This window comes from Cylas formicarius, unplaced genomic scaffold, assembly GCF_029955315.1.
Source record: "Cylas formicarius isolate icCylForm1 unplaced genomic scaffold, icCylForm1.1 PGA_scaffold_4__25_contigs__length_36172078, whole genome shotgun sequence".
In the NCBI taxonomy this organism is placed as follows: Eukaryota; Metazoa; Arthropoda; class Insecta; order Coleoptera; family Brentidae; genus Cylas; species Cylas formicarius.
In genome coordinates this window covers 15,472,593-15,494,954 of record NW_026844334.1, presented here as the reverse complement: position 1 = coordinate 15,494,954, position 22,362 = coordinate 15,472,593, and the positions used below count along the sequence as shown (strand labels likewise).

General features: G+C 33.4%; 2 protein-coding genes across 10 annotated transcripts in view; one reads left to right on the top strand and one right to left on the bottom strand.

Annotated features, from left to right (window-relative positions):
• Positions 1-22,362, bottom strand: part of LOC132700633 (disks large 1 tumor suppressor protein) — a 413,177-nt gene that overhangs the window by 171,081 nt on the left and 219,734 nt on the right. The gene's annotated exons all lie outside the window — the stretch shown is intronic.
• On the top strand, positions 2,076-18,933 carry LOC132700780 (cuticle protein-like). The gene is made up of 5 exons (XM_060668307.1): positions 2,076-2,211; positions 5,760-6,087; positions 9,719-9,907; positions 16,330-16,617; positions 18,575-18,933. The coding sequence occupies exons 1-5, from the start codon at positions 2,099-2,101 to the stop codon at positions 18,872-18,874; spliced, it is 1,218 nt and encodes a 405-aa protein (XP_060524290.1). The 5' UTR covers positions 2,076-2,098; the 3' UTR covers positions 18,875-18,933.

The window sequence follows — 22,362 nt, the reverse complement described above, 5'->3', positions numbered from 1 at the left end:
TTGAAATCTCGCTTTTATTTAATAATCTTGAGGCATTCAACAACCACTGCGGCCACTGACAGATCAACAATAAATTTTTATGGCAGTTTTTTCTCTATGTTAATGTTAAATGTTTTGCAAAAACGAGTTAAGCGCTGTTTAGAAATAAAATTCCCAAAGTGCAGGTTACGTTCTCTACGAAAACATCAATGCCACCTGCGGTGTATCAATTTTTGCAGTACTATATTATTTAATGGCTATATGATCAATATACTTCTATTTTTGAATCAGTAGGCCATGTCCGTCTTCTTAATATAAATTATATTAGTTTTCTCAGTGTCACCACATTTCGTAATTACTATTTTGGTTTCTGTCTGCTCTTCCTTGTTATGAGAAATTGGATATACGCATTGAACATTGTACACATACATGTTTACACAGGTAAGTAGCGTTTCGTTGTAAATTATTATATTGCGTTTTGGTAGTTTATATCAAAATTTGTGAATTTTAGAAGAAAACTGTCCACATCACTTTTTACCTTTTCGATAAGTTAACGAAGAACCGAACCACAAAAGGTGTCTAAAAATACTATTTCTTCAAAATCATCCTGCAAACATCAAGTTGCGTTTTTTCACGAAAGTTGTAACACTAACTTTTTTAGTAAGTAGGAAGTGTGGTAAAATCTACAAAAAATGAATCATATATTCAGAAGAAAAAAAAAACTGTATACCTAAATTTTGTTGCTTAAAATTGAAATACGTAAAATTTCGTTTGCAGAAATGGCAGAAATATGTAATGAATTTCTAATTTGACTTTGCTATTTATCTGTCTAAATTAAATTCTTTTTCTGTCAGATAGAAAATTTAAAAAAATTTGCTCATCTCTTAAATTAAATTTACAACTATTTATGCTCCATTAGATTTAATACGGGGAAGTTATTAAAACATAAAGAAAGTAATTGCGCTTAAGACCTGGATGACAAATATTTTACCTCTTAGAGAAATTTATACGACATGTATTCGTGTGCTTTAATGGCCAAAGGGAAATTAAAGGAGAGAATTGCCACAAAACAATGACACGTTCCTGTGGATCTATTTTGTTGGGGAATTATCAAAGTTTGTCCAAAGCCTTTCTAAAGACCTATATGAAGGCAGATTGCGATTGCAGATTGCGAATGTTCTGGAGTTACTAATATCAGTCGGTTTTACAACAAGTTTTATTTTACTTTTCGCGGTGTGTCCATATGTGTAGAAAACTATGCAAACGGAAACTTTGAGCGCCAAAGAGATAGATGAGAAATGTATAATCCAAAACTTAAAGGGCGCGCAAATGCTTTTGTGATTGAATCGTGCGCCTATTAGAAAGAATAATGCAAATCTAAGTTTAAGTCAAAAAATTCAGTTGATTCATCTCAGCTAATATAAGGATTTAGTACTAAAAAATGTTAACTTACGATGTACTTACCAAAGTAACATTAAAGCAATAAAAGCATCAGTTAAGTATTTGAACTGAAGTTTTTATTGCGTATCTAATCTCCCACAACCCCTTTTTTCAGTTGGGTTATCGATTGGTCAACTAAGATAGATGCTCTTTTATAGATTTTTTTCATTTTAATTATCAATTTAAATAGATGCCATTTCTAATTGATTTTGTCATTAATTTTGCAGTCGGTCTTTTCAGGTTTTTCAGTGGCCAAACTCCTTGATGTTATTATAGTTACTACTTATTAATATTACACCAACGCTATATAAACCATGATGGCTCTTTTGTTAGTAATGATGGGCAAGTGTCTATCAAATTCAAAATATATTTGCTGTGGTTTCCACAACACATTAAGTACGGAATCTTAGGTGACGCGTTTTAAATGCATCTGAATAGGGAAAGCAATTTGAATACTCCACTTTCTATCAATAATGTCCAGCGAACAACCGTTTGGTGTTAGATCTGTTTACGGGTGAGAAGATATGAAACGAAATAAAAATACGTCATTTAGGGCTGACCTTTACGCACCGAAAACTCGTTCATTTTGGATTCCACATGACCCCCGAATTCTTATATAAAGAGCTGCATTCGGGGCATGTACCAGTTGAGTGCATTTTGTCAATAAAGACACCAAGAAATGGCTGGAAAAGTTGTGGTTTTCGCTTGTTTCATCGTCTATGCCAACGCGGGCTACCTTTTGCCCCAACCCCAAGCATATTCAGCAGCTCCAATTGCCACAGCACAAATCCGGTATGTCCATTGAAAAAACAAATAATAATAATAGAAAAAGTATTGGGGATTCTTGATTCTTGAATGCTATATTTTATTTTTCGATATCATTCTTGCCGAAATTATTTATGTTATTGTTCGACAAATATTAATATTTGTAAAAAATCAAATTTATAATACTTTAACTTCCTAAAGAACCTAAAAAAACCGCATACAAATTGTCCAGTATTATTATTATTTCAAAAATACACACGTATTAGGTATAGAATGTGAAAACACTGATTTATTATTTATTTCTAAATAATACGAACAAATATACCCATTATCATGTCGCATAAATCATAAAATCAAATTAACATTATTTATACTTACAATCATATTAATTTATTTTATATTTATAAGAAATCATGATAAATGCAATGCGTGTAAATGCTTTACTCAACCAAAAAAAACTTTTTTTAGCTGAATATAGGCATAACTGCAACCGTATGCATCACAAGAATTTACCATTTAAAAAAATATTTATTAATTAACATCAGCTTGAAATTATCAGTAGATATTCTACATACAAGATTATCATCGTCAAGGATAGTTAAAATATATCTATATTATGTAATGTAATATAACCCTTAGCAAACCCAAAATCCAAGCATGTAGGAACATTGAGAAGTAATATAACACAGTCTCTTATGACATTTGTATGACGTTATTATTAACGTGTAAGACAAAGAACCCAATCTACTATCCGATTCTATCTAACTGATTCTAAATAAAATTTGCCCTATAATATCGGGTATGGAATCCGTAATTTAGCACTAATCGCTTTTTAAATATTGGTTTTCATTTCAAATCAACGCACAGCTTTTCTTAAAATCAAGAACATTCGAATAAATACATTTCGAGGAATAAAAACATTCGAATTGAAGAGTTTACCGCGTCACGATTTTATGCATTTCCTTGGGGAAAAATACCGTTTTATCAGGCTTTTAAAAGTTATTCAGCTTGGTGTAAAACAAAACCCGGTTGTCTATTCGAAATAAAGGGAATGAAAAAGTATCGCTGCATGGCGCTAGTCGACTCTTCCTTTTCTACTCTTTGTATTGGCTCATTTTAAACAGGCGCTCCATTAATGATGCAACCAAATACACACTGTGTGACAAGGCAGTTTTCATATCTCTGAAGCAAATATTTTTAAGCGTTTTATTTTTCACAAATCTTGTTCGGGTACCAAAAAGTTGTTGCTTTATGGGATTTAGATTCTTCTATTTGAAAACAAAACATAAAATTGCGAATCGCACTAGAGAAATAAATGCCTAGTAATAACGATGTTGTTTTTATTATTATTTAGGGATGGAGATCGAACTAAAGAAAACTATCTAAAACAAGTCAAAAAATTGACGGATCAATCACGGAGGAGACCTTTAATTTAATTTAATTTTTATTACAAATCTAATAAAACAATTTTAAATCATATGATAACTCGAGAATAAATTTTCATTTATCAAAATGAAAAATTAAATGGCAACTTGACCATCAATGGAAAAAGTCGAGAGTCGATAATATAATTTTAAATTCTTGTCCTCTAGACCTTAAAAAAAATAATTAATAAAATATCAAACCGATATCAAATCTTCGATACGGAGGCCTCATTTTTCCTCCCCGTATCGGAAAGCTTTGTGGAAAAATCAGTTTCTTATTATATCTGCAAATAGTATAATTTTGTTCCCTTAAAATCAAAAAAAGGTGTTTTAGAGACTTTATAATCAATCTATTATCCAAAATATAATTACGGCAAGAATATTTCTTTTCATAAGATATTGTATAGTGTGTTCCTCTTTCTTCTAATATATACACATTTAATGAGTTTAGTATTTTCAGTGTCTACCATAAATATACCAATTAAAACAAGGAAATTAGGGACTACTTTTTAATCTCTTATAAATTGTTTTCCAGTTCCTTCGCACTGTGTAAAAATACCTGCACTGTGCAAAAATACAAAATATTTTTTTTAAGTGTTTTAGGATATTAAAATCTTAGAGACCTTGAATATTGTGCACACATTTTTCCTTGACGGTGCTTTATTTTCATGGAACTTTTAACAATATACAGAAATATTTTCAGCGCACATGTTGTTACGATATTGGAAATTGCAAGGAAAATTCAAATTAACGCAGCGACAGCCGACGCTGCAGCGTCGCGCTTTTCTATGCATTACAACAGAAAACATATTATGGTGGCGAAGCTGAATATTAAAACGGCCACAGATACTCCATTTTAACACGCGAAATGACGCTGAATAAAACATTTGTTTCCGCTTGGATATTGTGGTTAAATTACGCGAAAAGTCGGTTTCGAAATGAAATGATTTTTGTCAGTTTTCGGTTTTCTATGGGTTGATGCACTTTCAGAATACGTACAACTTTATTAACCCTATTGTGAGGCTCGAGTTTTAATATAAATTGAACGGGGAAAACCGTATCTTGATATGTCCAAGGAGTTTTTTTTTGTGATTCTTTTTCTGCGATTCGAAACTAAGCTAAATATATGGATCGGACTACGGTTCTGTTCTGTTCAGAGAATCTGGTGAAACTGAGGCGTGCGACCTTCAATTCAGCAAAACCGAAAGTGTGCTCTCAGATTCTGTCGTTGTAGATTAAGAAATGGTGCAACTATAACTATTAGCAATCATGACAGAATTGAAACCTAAAATGGCATAACCATTCATTTAATTCGAATACAAACTTACTGTACTGGTCTTTGTTCAGAGAACTTCCGAATACGGGAAGAGAGATGTGCGGGCATAATGGAATAGAAATGGCAGAATGGGGCATTGTTTCCTTTGCACCGTTACAAACACGATTTGCGGTTTTCACGTAAATTAAAAGTGGCAAATTACCACTCTTGCTGACCCTAATATGATGTAAAATTGAATAAAAATAAAGAAGTTATTTGGGAACGCATTAGAAATTTTATAACTGCTGGTTATATGTCTGATTCATGTGTTTGTTTTGTTGCCGAATTTCCCGTACACGCAAATAAAGAATTAGACGCCATCACTGTAAATTAGATACAGAAAAGAACGGTTTAATCGTTTTGCGGTTGTGGCATCTACCGAAGTTTTGCTTTTATGGCGTCGTAAATTCTCTATAAAATGGAACGGTTAAGGCGTCTTAAATTCCCTTAGCGGTTTTAAAAGTTGTTTAAACAAAACCGAAGCAATTTTAAAATGCTTTAATTTCCTTTTTGGATTTGGTTTCTTTAAAGAAAGCTAATTTGTGTGTCCGTGCTTTCCAGAAAAAATATTAGGTCATTATTGCCATTTCGACAATGAAGTTTTCACAATACACAGTTGAGAGCTGGTTAGTTGGTGTTTTTTTTATTACCTTCACGTTATTTTACTTATTTCTTTATTATATCAACTTATACAACATGATAATTTTTAAGCAAGATGCTAAAAATGTAATGTCCTATAAAAACATAATCAAAAAATAACGTTACGCAAAATGAAGATATCGTTAATGCCAATTTTGTTTGCTTTAGTAATATGATCTTGCAATATTTAATTTCAGATATGCCGCCCCATCACTCCACTTAGCCCCCCAGCAGATTATTCATCCTGCCCCAGCCCCAATTCTCCGGGCCGCGCCTATCGCCTACCACGCCCCTGCGACTCAAATAGCCTACCATGCTCCAGCTGCTCAAATCGCTTACCACGCACCAGCACCCATTGCAACCCCAGCCTTGCTGAAGACGTACGCAACGCCAGCTGTACTTAAAGCGGCCCCTGTAGCAACCGAAGATTTCGACCCCAACCCCCAATACTCTTTCGGATACGATATCAACGACAGCATCACCGGAGACGTGAAGAGCCAAAGCGAGACAAGAAATGGAGATACCGTACGTGGAAACTTATATATAACAAAAAAAATGCTCAGAGAGGTTAAATGGGGGTAAATAGTTTTATATAAAAACAGCGAAAGTCATCTTCGGTGAGTCTAAAAACCTAGACAATTTTAAGGACTGATCATTAAAAAAGAAAAAAGGGTAAAAAGAGCTCATCAATGTCGAGACTGATATTGACCAAGTTTTTCGGGACATTAAACCAAATTTTTTGTAAAAAGTCCATATAAACGTATATCCTAATTTGTTTCATTTAGAAATTCGAAGAAATAGGAGAAGGCAGAAAATAATGTCTTTGCAGAAAATTTGAATTCTCGGAATGGCTACAGTAATTAAATTGAATATAATGTCAGTGTTTTTTAATAATATCATATAATTTTTTCTCAAATATTTTTAAGGTAAAAAGTTACCATAAACGTGGGGTCTACCATGCTATGATTTCGAGATGCAGGGTGGCCAAATTTTATTTTAATTTTTGTTTTTCTGTATAATTTCTTGCCGACTTTTGAACGAAATGTGGAGATTTTTTTTCACATGAAAAAATTGATTTTTTTCTTAATTAGGTTTTACTTGCAGGGCTACCTTCATGTCGTTTCTCACTTTCAAAGGACCATGACTTTGTATGCGCCTGTGTTATATTTTTGGTTAGAAAATAATTTTTTTAATAAATTTTGAGTGGAAAACAGTAAAATGAATTAGTCGAATATAACACAGGGTAGTAGAAGAAGTTATAAGCCTCTGAGAGCGAGAAAAGGTATGTAGAGAGCAAAATTATGGACAAACAATAAATATAGAAATAAAACTTCGATACCCTGTATATTGAAAACCACCACACTTTTATAGTATAATACCCTATATACTATCCATAAATACTAAACATTACAATAGGTACTGAAAAATATTGTTGTCTTATTTTGAGACAAACAAATAATCAATACAAAGGACTTTAAAACGAAAATTGTTTTTTTTTTGCAATTTTGCACGGTTCTTTAACTAAATCTATAACTAGTTCCAATAATGATTATTACTATCATAAACAACTCTAATACTCGCAGCATTACGAACTTGCAAAATGTAGCCATATTGATCTCGATCTGCCTGTGTACCTATCTCGCAAAATTCCGAGCTTATTAGTAATTTTAAAATGGAAAGTTCTCTCTTAACTCTCGAGTGATATAAATGTGTGCTCCAGAATGCGACGAAAATCCGGAAGGGTATAATTAGCGGTAATATTCGTCGTTAGGCGAACCGCTTGGAATTAGGGCGTTCTCTGGTGGCTGAAGCAGTAATGTGAAATTTGTGTAGCCGTTTCCTAGCTATTACTCCTGCAGGAACTAGACATTCACTGGGAAAACGTAGCGCAAAACGATTCTCCATTCTTATAAATACAGTAGGTATATTTGTTTCAAATTGTTAGAAAAACCGTAGATCACTTTAGAAAGTTGCTTATGTATCGCCAAAATAAACATATAGTATCTAATTAAGTGGCCACCATATGGGAACCTTTTTTGTAACTAGTCTAGGAAAAAAACTTATTCTTTGTCAATGTGTTATTAGAAAGTTCTGTATGAAAGCAAGAGCAAAGTATGAAGAATCGTTATAAACAAATAAATGTTTATAATTGAATATATATATATATATATATATATATATATATATATATATATATATATATATATATATATATATCCTCACGTATTGATTCACGGATGGAAAAATGTGATGACACTATATTCCGGGATATCATCCGTTCGCTCGTTGAACTCCGACTGGAATCCTGCATCCGACTGGAATCCTGCAAATCTTGCATCCGACTGGAATCCTGCAGACGTTTCGCCAAAATCTCACTTGGCATCTTCAATGCTCGCGCTCCGAAAACACTTCGAACACTGTTCGAAGTGTTTTCGGAGCGCGAGCATTGAAGATGCCAAGTGAGATTTTGGCGAAACGTCTGCAGGATTCCAGTCGGATGCAAGATTTGCAGGATTCCAGTCGGATGCAGGATTCCAGTCGGAGTTCAACGAGCGAACGGATGATATCCCGGAATATAGTGTCATCATATATATATATATATATATATATATATATATATATATATATATATATATATATATATATTTGATGACACTATATTCCGGGATATCATCCGTTCGCTTGTCGCTCTACAATTGAAAGATCTTATTTAAAAAAAATTGATAGAATATGACTAGTCAATTTAGTCAATTAAGAAATAGTCAATTGACCATCTCGAACACTAATTATTTCAGTTTACTAAAGCCTCCTTCTGCTACACTGCTAGACATTTAATTATCCTTTCGTCATATTCCCTGAATACAAAAGAAAGCATAAATTATCGGCGCTAACAAAGAGAGATTGAATATCTGGCAATAGTAATTAATTATGAAAAACTGTTCTCAAAAACAATTGTAAATATTTTCGAAAATGAAATTTTTCCCTTACATTCGTAAAATTCATTTTTTTGTATATTCCTTAAATACATCTCAGCAAATTGTATATGTTATAGTGATATTCAAAAGTGTAAACCATGTGCGAACTTTAAATAACAACGCTTTTCGGGTATGATGCCAATTTAATAGGACACGCTATACAAATATAAAATTACTACCATTTGTATGGATTTGCAATTATCTCCCAGTGGTTGAGCCATTCAAGAAAATCGACATATTTTAAAGGCAGGAAAATCTTCTCTGTGTTTGGTAAACTACAACCAAAATTACTTCAATTTTCTATTAGATGCTCAAATGCCGTGTTAATACATCCTACAATTTAATCGAGATAAATAACTCATTTAAACATTCTTTTCGTGAACAAATACTCATTTAAGTCGCCCATAAATGTTAGATGTAGGTTTATTAAGTTTTTACGCATATTATTAAATAGCAAAAATAAAAAAACCGCCTGTCTACAATTGTGTTTAACTTGTAGACTTTAATTTTTATTTTTTAGCTTTTCATGATTTGACTACGTCCGTTATAATATGGTCCTACTATACAAATCATACGTTAAACCCGAAATTAAGCGTTTTACGTTTTGGAGTGGTGTTAGATAATGAGCCGTTTCCTACATTTAGCGAGCAGCGTAAAGTTCCTAAGACTAAACTTCGCCAAATTTTGTCGATAATTAAATCAAGCGATTCTGTTCTGCTAGGATTTAATGTTTACATTTTACACTCGAAGTTATAACTACGATGATACTTTAACATTTCGTTCCTTCGAATTACGAGACTCATAACTAGCTATAAAATGTTCAAGTAAAGTCAACACCATTTGGCAGTTTCTTTGTTTAAACTTAAGTTTACTTTAGAACATCACCTCGCAACGTTGTGTTGAGGGTTGAGCAGACCATTAACTAAGTTTTCCTTTAATGATCTTTAACCTTATATCTGCCTGACGTAACTCGCAAAGCACCCATTCGGTTCAACATCCCGTATTCAAAAATGTATAATTCCTTCACTTCACTCCAAGTTGTCGCCAGTAGTTGAACACTGAAATATAAAAGCAACACTTTGTTCTTCAATAGAGCGACCTGTAATACCATTCCATCAAAACTAACTGGTTTAATTCCCTTTAAAATATATATTTGTAGACTGATAAAAACTTATTTCCAGGTCCAGGGCAGTTACGCCCTGAACGACCCTGACGGCACTAGGCGCATCGTGGACTACACGGCCGATCCAATCAACGGTTTCAACGCGGTGGTGCGCAAGGAACCCATCGCGGCCCAAGCGGTCATCGCAGCACCCGCGATAGCCAAAGTGGCGCCCATTCCCGTAGCCAAAGTCCAACCTGCCGCCATTTTACACTAATATCAAATATGTATATTACTGTACAGCGTGGAGACTGAATTTGTATTTAAGTTGTTAATAAAAATAATTGAAGCAACCGCTGTGATGACTTTTAGGTTCATTTCATTTAATCGGAAATTGAAATCGAATCACGCACTAATCTATATACATGTATGCATCTACCGCACATCGATGCTGAGTTGGATTGAAGCTTCTGATCAAAAGAAACTTAATTAATTGGCATTCGAAAATGCTCATTAGGTGTAATTGCCATTGGTTTGAAAAACTCCCAAAGCTTTCCCGAATGGATAGAATTAAATGCAATTCTTCGACATTTACGTTTATACTTTTTAGCTGTGGCATCATATGAAACATATACCGCAATATAAAAAGAGTTATTATCCATTTCTTATATTAAGGTTTTAGTAGCAAAATCGCGATGACAATAATGAACTTTGGTGGCGAGCTTTTTTAAATCTTGACGATTCTGGGTTCTTCCACTGAAACGACTAGGCTTTGGTTTCGGTATCATAATTATATACCCATGATTCGTCACCACTTATGACATTTTTGAATATATCACGATCATCATTGACGTCGTTAAACAGCAGTTTCGGAACAAATTTTGCTGTTACACATTTCGTCCCCAAAACTTCGGAAAAAATGCATTGTACGGGCCAATAGAGATGCTGACGTCTTCAGCCACTTCTCTAATAGTGATTCGAGGATTTTTCAACACCATACGTTTCACTTCTTCGACGCTTGCATCAATTATTGAAATGCTGGTTCGTCCAGAGCGATGTTCGTAATCGGCGTCTTCTCGGCCATCTTGGAACAGATTGTACCGCTTATAAACTTTTTTTTTGCTCAACATTTTAAGTGTTTCTTTGTTCCATTTCTTTTGACAGCAGAAAATCGCCGAGCACATAAAACAAGTCTAACACAAAAAGGTAAACGTGCCGTACCTGTGAACATATATTAGGGACATATCGAAGATCGAATTTATGTAGCCCAATTACAAAAGTCACTTTACTTTTTGAACACATCATAATTTTTCAGTGGTTTAGATGTGGCACTTCTGAATTTGAACAAAATCTTTATTACTATCACATTTTGCATCAACATCTATCTATATCCATAGACATTAGAGGTAAGAATGATCTGTCAGAATGCTGAACGCACTATGACCTGGACATAGAATCCTACCGCTTTTAGAAATAGGCTGAAGGCGCTAAAATAATTATTCAGTATCGAAAGGTTCCGGAAAGACTAACGTTCCCATACGGAGTAATAGTACAGTAATTCATGCTGTAATGTATTCAATAATAAAAAGTTCGAAGATTCTTGGCAATACTGTTTGTCAAAACCTATTTTTCGAAATAAACCGCTGTAAGTACTGCGTGCTAAAACTGATATATCAATAAGGCAAGCTCTCAGAGACATCAGCACACACTCACAGAATACACATGTTAACTTAGAAAATTTGTCAGAGACCAATATTCCCAACAGTGCAGCCTTTTTTAGTGCTGAAGGATTTATTGTCTTCGCGAAAGCTTCAAGTTCTGTTAGATATGTTTACGTTAAAAAAGTTTATTAACATATCCTTGCTTATTGGCGTAGGTAATAAGAAGTGGGTAAATTGTGAAATTACAGTATATTTATCGATTGCCATTGCCTTTTTGTTATTGGTGATAGTTTAGATGGCATATGTTTTTTAAGGAATTTCTCTAGTTTCGGTTTGGGGCAAATTTCCTTTCCAAACCAAGAAAAAAATCTAATTAAAATATTAATATTTGTCAGCAGCTATTCATCAACAACGTACACAGGAGGAATTCAGAAGATTTGTAAATAGTATAAATAATTGTTTTTATGAATCTGTGTCTCGTGGCAGCTCGTACAACACTTGCCCGGCAAATAATTCACTTCGACGAAACAATGAGAAAGACAAAAATTAAACAATTCCTTAACAATTGTATCAACGTTATTTGGAGAAATAACCTTTCAAGCAATGATTATAGCAAAAGCGGTTACGTTCTCTGGGTAAGCTTTCGACTAGACAAAAGTAATTTTCGTTTCATCGTAAAAACCTTCCCGCTTAATAAGCATAAAAATAAGTAAGCGATGCGAACCCTTCAGGTGGGAGAGAGAGAGGAGGTTTATGCATGAAAAATGAGAAATACGAAAATAATGTACTTAAATAACGGCGGCAAATCTCGACGCGAGCAATTTCATTTCCGTTTTAGGAAAAATTCGCATGCAAAGTTAATAAGAAATGTAACGACTAGTGGATACGTATGGTGTAGACTGTGCAAAAATGGTATGACGCGTTTTAATATTCTTCTTTCATCTAGGAAAATGTTGAAGATTTGAACACAATATTTTCAATTACTTGATAACCTGATTATGCAATATTTGTTTCAAAGATCTAGAGAACGAGTTCCTAAAACTACTTGTTTGGACTTATATTCTCTTCAATCAAATTATTTCTTAAGGTTTCCGTTGGTCTGTATGTATCTCCGAACCTTATCAAGAGAATATTTTGATGCGACCGCTGATTGCTACTGTGTGAAGTAGTGATAGCGAAGTTGTTTTTGTTGTTTTGTTTACTGCTAATCATTTGCCTACGAATTTTCAGGATATTTTTTATTTTTTGGCCATAATTGACACATCCTGTACATAGCTGAAAATGCCGAAAATGGAAGTTATAGCCCTGGATCTCCCACATTTTGTTGATTTTCTGATATATGTTACGCCATCTAAGACATTGTTGTTTCGCCTCGTTGTTCCTATGGGTATACATATACCTATGGGTATGTATATGGGTATATATATTGAGTTCTTGGTGTCTTTTTGCTTAGCAAGTCTTGTATTAGTGAGGGAACGGTGGGGTGTATCGTCATATCTGACAATCGTTTTGATATTCGACCGATAGCGATGCATTGAACTTTTTCTGACAATCTTCCAATATAAAGGATGCTGATTGTTTCATATCTTCTTTCTCAGTTGGTTGTATCCTTTACTTCGCCATATCTGCTGAGACCTTTCGAATAGCTATTCAGAGTATTCCTTGCTGATCAGGTCTATTTTTAATGTAACCACCGAGTTCTGATTACCTTTTGGGGTGTTGCGGAGTCCAGAGTCTAACCTCTAACGTATTTTCTCAAACTTATATTATTTTGAGAAATAAAAATTTCACAGTATCAAGAAACAAAGCGGCCTCCGCTTGGTAACAAAAATACATTTACTTGAAACATAATTAAACTTCTTTTTGTATATAACCTTGACCGAGGAAAAATTTAATAATGCATTTAGTTAAGCAGCCGCATATTTAATATATGACTGGGCAAGCTTTACCCCGAAAGTAAATAACTATGCTTCAATGTTTACCCGAAACTGCAGCTCACAATATTATGTGGCGGCCGTTGTTTTGTTAACCCAGACTGCAAATACGTAAATAATTATTTACCGCGAGTCATAATCATAATAATAACAACAAAACCTTTGCTCATTTGGACCAAATTCGTAATAATATTTTATAACCAGTATGGAAAGGTCACTTACTCTACCTCCGTTGCATAAAATACGAACGACTTATTTCAGTTAATTGCTTTAATGTCTGACATAATCTTAAATCTGAAAGAAAAGATAACGTCAAGAATTTAGGACATTTTCGTACGAGTTGTAACCATAAGAGCCAGAAAATAAATGATGTATAAGTGATACTCTTTTACGGAAAGAAAACTATGATACTTGAAAAACGGTTATAGTTAAAAATGGAAATTATTAAAAGAAAAAATGGAATGGGATCCAAACCCGCCTGAAAAAAGGTAACTTCAAAGGTTATACCGCGAAAAATAACTACACTGATATTCTAGAATGTCCTCTTAGGGACACACAGGATTGGAAAATCATTGTATATATTGCAACATTTTATTTGACAGGATGTTAACGGTGTGTCAACATTGAAGAGGGTAATTCTTAAATTCATTTTAAGTAAAAAAATCTTTTTTTAATATGATTTAAGATGTAATTCTAGATCTTTCTACATTTTCTGCCCCAATCTTTCTAAAATGAGCTTAAAAATTATCGCTTTCACTACCATCAAGGAGCACCCTGTATATTAATCATAGTTTACAAGATTATTTATATTTGTGGGGGTTCATCTACTGTTTTCCGCTAGATTGAGTTGACGCACCGATGCTGTTGTTCTCTTAGAATGAAATAATGGCCTGTATATTTATTTATCCAGGGAAAATTTAAGTATATGATAATTTAATTAAATGAGGAAAAGTACGCGCAAAATTTCATAGTGGAACAGTAATAAAGTGATTGAAATGCAACTGGGAAAACTAGCGCATCATTCATACATTTTGTATAAAATCAATCATTATTTAGCGTGCAAATAATTATAAATGTATTAACTGCAAACGACGAGTTATTCCATAAACGTGAGATAATGACAAAACTTGTTAACATTATTAGATTAATGAGATGACAATATCCTACAGGTCCGGTTCTTTCGAAATTTCTTTCAAGTTCGTCCAACTACAATGGGTGGCCTAAAACCGGAGGAAGACTGTTTAATATAAAAAGAGATCGCCACCTCGACACATGCACAGTATTCAACTTGCACGTAATACATAACCAACATTTAATATGTACAAGGTAAGCAAAATGAATATTTAGTGGTAGTTAAATGTTCACCCAAATGTCTGAATAACGAATTTTCGCCATTTTGAGAGTTATTAATTTTAGAACGAAAATTTAATTAAAACTGCTCTATAAAAAGGATATTTTTCAAAAAGTGTCTTTATTCAAATGTCTTTTGTGGGAATTCTGAAAAATAAAATATGTCCATGGTTTCCAATGTGTATTCCTCGTGCACCCTGTACATACATTGAGAGTCGCCTTAATTGGAAGCGCAAAAAATGCACATTTTCTAAACGATCTAGAAATAGAAGTAGTAATTAATATTGTTAAGGAAGTAATTTAAATAAATTCAACCTTCAATACGAAATATACATCAGTACATCAGAGGCAGTGCTGTTATTAAAATTTAATTGCAACCTATCCCGATAACAATAGATTAGGGCGTTTTCGTACAAAGCTTAAGAAATGTGCGAGACTTATTATTTTTCCGCGCTGAAACCACCACTAATTTTAAAAATTAATTAATTAATTAATAGTTAAATTAATAATGTTAAAAATTAATTCATATAAGAGCCAACCTCTATTTTATTAAACCGGCCTTCGAAGGAGACTTAAAAACTAGATTAATGTTTTTCATTGTGTCTTTGGCGAACATTTTTTAATGGCATTTTAGGGTTTTTTGATTTCTAACAATTAAAAAAAAAATGGTAAACCTGTTTAGTTTCCACGTACACTTGGGACACATCTTTTTCAACAGACTTTTTTTCTAATTTAATGGTGAACTTTATCCTAAAAGAACACAGTACTAATTATATAAATTGCGATTTTTTAAAAGAAGCAAAATGATACGGCCTAAAGGAAAAGTTGGAAACTCCTCCATTAATTCCCCCATTGAACGTAAGACAAAATCGATATAACAAATGAGCATTTTCTTGTTTAGCGAATATTTTCTTTTCTCTAAAGCCAATTTAATGCCAAATGATAAATATTGATATTAATATAAGATTGATTTAAACCGCCTGCAGCGCAGTTCTTGCGACAGAAAAAGACGCAATTTTAAATTGCATATACACGCAATAGAAAAATTCGCGGTGTAAAAAATGCTTCGGTAAATATTTGCCACCGACGGAATATGAAGCGGCTTGATATAAAAATTCCTTGTTTACCCACTCCAAAAAAGGGTCCTGCGCAAATGCACTTTAGCTGGGTCTCGTCGACCTGCCCCGTTTCGCAATGATGAAATGGTCAATAAGCAAATTAAAAAAAAAAGTCCACTCGCACACGCAAACACTACCGCCGTAAATGACGTATTTTTGAAATTATTTTCGTTTTGCGTGATTTTAAAAATGCAATTACTCGTCCGAAAATAATTGAACAGCTACTATTTCCGTGTGTGCGACTTATCTAACAATGATTTGATTTTAGTGATACACAGAGAAAATAATTTTCATGATAGAAAAATTAAGAAGTTAATCACTTAGAATCAAAATGTTTGCATGAAATGAAAAAAATTAAGCAAAAATGCAGGTCATAAAACAAAATAACGTAAAATAAAAATAACAAGACGTTACAAAACAACATAATGCTGCTTCTCTCATTCCCCTGATGTAAATATGCACTGTATTATGTAAAAGTACATTTTACTTACTGCTCTAGGGTATCGAGTTGAGATGCAGATTTCTTTTCTCTTGAATTGTTCTGGCTTGAATTAGATGGTTTTTTAGTTTTTGCCTTACTTTCGGATTAAATGCGTTCTATTTATTTATTCATATATTTCTTTGCAGCTTTTGTTAGTATCCGCTATAGCAGCGGTTGCCAAAGCTGGAGTAGCGCCATTGGCGGCAGCTCCACTGGCGTACCACGCGGCACCCGTTGCCTACCAAGCAGCTCCACTTGCTTACCGCGCAGCACCGGTTGCTTACCATACCGCCCCCGTTGCTAAAGTGGCAGCTCCGCTCGCATACGCCGCGCCAGTTGCCAAAGCTGCGGTAGCTGAAGACTACGACCACAATCCGCAATACTCCTATGGATACGATGTTCAAGACAGCTTAACCGGAGACAGCAAGAGTCAGGTAGTTGAAGTTATAATTGATCCCTATCTACTAACATTCTTAGACTTAACAACTCCAATAATTACAGTAGTTAATTTTACAGGTGTAAAATTAAAAAGAGAGGTAATCGATTAAAATTGGAATTATATTAAAATCATTTTATTAAGATACAAACAGGAAGCGTGGTCTGACAGTAATTAAATGATGAATTGGTAAAATTCAAAGTAAGTTTATTTTGTTTAATTATATGGTATATATAATAGAATATTGCCTCCAGTTACATAAATGTAATCCATTAATTTAGGTAGAAATCATGACGCTTAATGATTTTTTCAACTCGAAAATATATTTCACTTGCAAAACCAATGTGGTTATTGACCAAAAGGACGGCTAGGTTCCGGGACCGCGTTTTTTTATATGTAGTACGATGAGAAATCGTAATTGGCAACCTTGCCACGCCCAAGGTTGTTTGTTGGTTTTTTGTTCGACGAAACCACTTCGACCGTTAAAATCAAATCGAAACCAATTAATTTACCTAAATTTACGATCAGCTCCCGAAAATACTTCCGATTGCTGTTTAATAAAATTTAAAAACCGCTGTTTTAACTACATCCATATTAAATAATTAAATTAAATAATTTTATAAATAATACCTCGTTAAATAAAGTTAAACATTTAAGTATATTAATGTTTACCTCACAAGTTCTGGGTATCCAATTTTATACACCACACCTTTCCTTATAATCTGTGGAAATCTGAGACAACACACCATTAATCTCGCCAGAGACTCTGTTCTCGAACATGAAGATTTTCCACTATAAAGTCCAGGAAAAGTTTAATCTCTTTGTTGCACGATGTAGCTGTAAGCTTTTCACATAAGCACAACACCGAATTTAGTTCATAGAGTTAATACTAAAAGTAAAGGAGATTGAATATCGAACGTCAGTTTGCTGTGCACCGTCGTAACAGGGTCTGTAATATCCATAAAAGAGACCTTTGTACGGTCACCTGGCTCTATTTAAATTGGTAACCGGAAGTATTCGATCCAGAAAATCGTTTGAGCAATTTGTTATATATTGAAGGGATATTCCTCATTCCTCTGTGCAAGCTAATAATGAAACATCTTTTTCTTGTATTGTAATATGGATATGCTGATGACGAGTGCTATGTACTGCACAATTCTTTAACCTTTTAACATTGAAACTAGGTATTTTTTATTATTGATTATCATCATTCATTAACCCTCAATTAAATTAGACTTTGAATAATATTTATTTCAAATTTGTTACATATTATAACAAAGTGAAATGACGTCAAACATAAGTCTGTGACAAATAAATTAAGTATCCTATTACATATTACATATTAAGGTAGTCATTAAGACAATAAGGTTCTAACTGGATTAACAACTGTTTAATTTTCGTCTTGAACAAACGTTGACTCTCAATCCGTTTAATATGCAGTGGTAACTTATTGTAAAGCTTAACACACATATATTCCAAGCCTGTTTCAGTAATCTGAAGGAGGTGTAACGGGTAGTTAAAACTATCCGCCCTGGGTTCTCTATATGGTGAAAAAGGTTTAAATTTCTACGTCCATCTCTCTAAAGACATTTCGACACGATTGAATTCTGTCCATTTTCATAAACACTCTAATTGTTTTTTTCTGTGATGTGACGCCCCCAGAATATTATATTTAAGTACAGGTTCGAAGTTTCCAAAATAAACTATTTTTAAGGTTTTATTATCTAAATACTTGCCAAGAACTCTAATTCCATAACATATTGAATTTAGTTTGTTTAGTAAGTGATTTATATGAAATGTCCAGTCCAAATTTGCATCAACAAAAGCGCCCAAAAACTTGACACTTTCCGAAACGTCGAATAAATTCTGCGCGATTTCTAGTTTTGTTATATTTCCTAATTTTGATTTTTTTGTTTGAATGTTTGTAACGACACAATATTTTATTTTATTTTTAGTTCGAGAGTCGCAACGGTGATAGCGTTCAGGGAGCCTACTCTGTGGTGGACCCTGATGGCACCAAAAGAACCGTCGAATATACCGCGGACCCTGTTAACGGCTTCAACGCTGTCGTACACAAGGAACCTCTCGTCGCTAAGGCGGTAGTAGCAGCCCCGGCCGTAGCAAAATTAGCAACACCAGTGGCGTACGCAGCGCCCGTGGCGCATGCGGTCCACGCACCCGTAGCCTACGCGTCTCCAGTGGCGCCCGCAGTTCACGCATATTCTGCCCCTCTAGCGTCTCACGTATATCATTAAATTCCGACTGACTATATTTGTACAAATGTGTAATGTTATTTATTTTTTTAAAATACAGTTCTGCAATAATTTTGCGGTTTCTTTGCTCTTTTTGTTAGTTAACTTCGATCTAGTTCCCTTTTTTAAAATATGCTTGAGGAAAATAATTATAACCTATGATACGCACATAGAAAAGTGAAATAAAAAAAAGCATTTAGTTTTGTCCAAGTATGATGATGAAGTATGATGCTAAAAAAACAAATATGATTTTTCCGGAGAATGTAATTACACAGTGTGTGCATTAAAGTTGTTGATGATATTCGATAAATGTTTTGGGCACATTAGAAATATTTAAAATTCAGAGACTGGCATGGCCAACTCGCAACTCGTAAAAGTTTGCATGGAAAAAAGTTTTTCGAGCTATTTACCTAAAACATAAGTTTCGGAATATGCAAAAAGTCTTTAAAATTTTCTAATTTTTAGCAGTACCTTACAAATTTTATTAGCAAAAATTGAAAATCCCAACAAAAGGGAACATTGCTTACAAAGCGGAAAATGACAAGCGTAGTTAATTACTTAAGTTTTACTATTCGACCCGTGAATTAATTGAGCTGAAAAATATATGCATATTAGTTACCAATACTGTATAAAATAATATTTCGGAACCAACTGTTATAGAAAATTTTTCACTTTTAATTTAACTTCTTTCAATATGAATATTGTGTGAGTAGACGGAACCAATAATTATAGAAAAGAGAAAAAATCGTGTTAAGAAAATAAATTAAGAGAAATTGCTGAAAATATTTACATTTCCCCATATCTATGGCTATATCAGAAAAATTCTCATGTGGCATACCTGGCCAGTATTAATGAAGATGTAATTCATATTCGATAGCATAATGAAAAAGAACTTTAAAACTTCTTGAAAGGACATACTGATTTAATAGTTTTATTTATGCATAGCTTTCAATTTATAAAAAATTATTTATTTATGTTATACTATTTTCAATATTAAATGTGTTAGCTGTGTAACAATTAGCAGAATGCGGGCATTAGGTGCAAGAATTTTAATAGCAAATTCGAACTTTTTGCAAATACATGATATATTTCGAAACCAAATTTTAAAAAATATTTTATTAACATACGCCATCTTCTTGGAGAGCAGCCCCAAAACAATATTTTTCAACTAGGTATAAAAGAAATTTATATTTATTTTTATTTATTATATTTTGTATTTAAGAAATTGATATTGTTTTATTAGCAGTCGGTAAGCAGTACGTGAAATAACAATACCTTGCGGTTATTGCCTAAAAAAATAAATTACTAGCAGGATTATCCAGTTTACTGTGTAGACTTCCGCTTACCCAATAAGTAGCAATACCTTGAATAAAATTGATTTGAACTTTTCGTGGGTGCACTGACGACGACGCCCACCCAAAATTATATCGAATTTTAATGTTGGTGCTAATAATGGGATTAACAAAATATAAATCAATCTAGCTTTGCAAACAGTTTTCAAATTAAAAGCATAATACCCATATATCCAGTGACACAGAAAAGTGAGAACACTTTAGAAGTTTTAAGCGGCTTGAGATAGCGATTTGGAAGGGTTGATATAGGGGGAATGTCCAATTTTTTGACAATATGTAGTCAATGGATGCACTTCCAGTTTGAGCGGAAACGACAGTAACTTTCGAATTTTAAATTTGACAACCTATATTCTTCTGAATTTTTGGATTCAGGAAATCATTCTACGTAGGATAGGACGGTTTTTTCTTTTTTTTTTGTTGTTTTTGTAAATTTTTATTTAATTTTTTAAAATTGTTTCTGGGAAGCTATGACCATCATAAATACTATTTACCGGGTCACTTGATCATGAGAAAAATTGTAAATGAAACTTTTCTTTACTTGTCTAACATAGTTGCTCTCAGGCATCCCCCTAAAACGAGTATATGACACAAAATAAAATATAGCATATACATTATATAGACATTCATTCAAAATGGTAGACACTGCTTGAGTGAATTCAAAAAATAAATACATATATACAATTTGATAGTTACTAGTTTTATGATAGGTCTCTATTATGATAAATGTATTGCTTAAGTTTTTGTTTGAATGAAATTAGTGAGGTGATTCATCTCAGTTGGAGAGGAAGTTTGTTGTAAGCCGTGATAGCATTGTACGTGAAACTGCGCTGAAACTGTGCTGAAGTATTTGTTTGGTCACGTTAAACAGCCTCCTATGGCGAGAATTAACCGAATGAGTATCTGATCCACGAGTAAGTTTGTCAAAAAGATACGTCGGACGTTGGAGAGATATTACTTTTTAATTAAGACTAAAAGCTGCGACTTAAAACGTTCGTCTAATGTTAGCCAGCGAGAATCCTCTAGGCTGGTAGATATATGATCAAATTTACGAATATTGTATGAGAATCTAAGACAGACATTCTGAAGACGCTGAAGACTAACCTTGTCCTTTTGAAGTAGGGCAGGCCAGTAAACTACCATACAGTATGAAAGTGCGGAGAGAATTAAGGAATCGGTAAGTTTTAACTTAATTGCTGTGTCCAGAATATCTTTATTACAGTAGAGAATCCCAAGCTTGTAAAACGATTTCTGGATCAATGATGCTACGTGACCTTCACAACGCAGATTATTATCCAAATGCAGATCCAGATTTTTGCATTCGGCAATCGGCCGTAAGAGAAGGTCATTTAAGTAAATTTTGGCAGCGTCTAGACTAATTATTTTTCCTTTATCTTTACCAAAAATTATGAGTTGCGTCTTATTTTCGTTAAGTAACAGACCGTGCTTACTAGAAATATCACTGAGAGCACGTAGGTCACTGTTTATATTATTAACGTAATATTATTTAATGTAATATGCTATTAATTTTTTTGGACAACCTAGTTTTTTCAAACAGCATTCTAATGGGAACAAAAACTTTATAAAACCGGTACTTTTTTTGCAACATTTTGACAACACAATTTTCAAAATCCTAAAAAATAAATAGTTCATTACATTAAATGCTATTTGCCATTAAACAAGTGAAGAAAAGTTTCATTAATAATTTTTCAAATGATCAGGTGACTCAGTAAATCGTTTTTATGATGCTCACAGCCTGTTAGACACAATTTTCAAAAATTAAATAAAAATTAAAAAAAAAACAAAAAAAAGAGGAAACAAATCCTATCCTACGTAGAATGATCTCTTGTATCCAAAAATGCAAAAAATATAAGTTGTGACATTTAAAATTCGAAAGTTACTGTCGTTTCCGCTCAAACCGGAAGTGCAACCATTGACTACATATTGTCAAAAAATTGGACATTCAACCTGTATTAACCCTACCAAATTTCAAATCGCTATCTTAAGCAGTTTAAAAGTTATAGAGTGTTCCCACTTTCTTGTGTCACCCGGTATAGCGTATTGCTAATTGGCAATGTTAAAAAAATAGATCAAAGCCGTTTGATTTGCACGATATGGTACAGAAGCATGTTTAGGAACAAA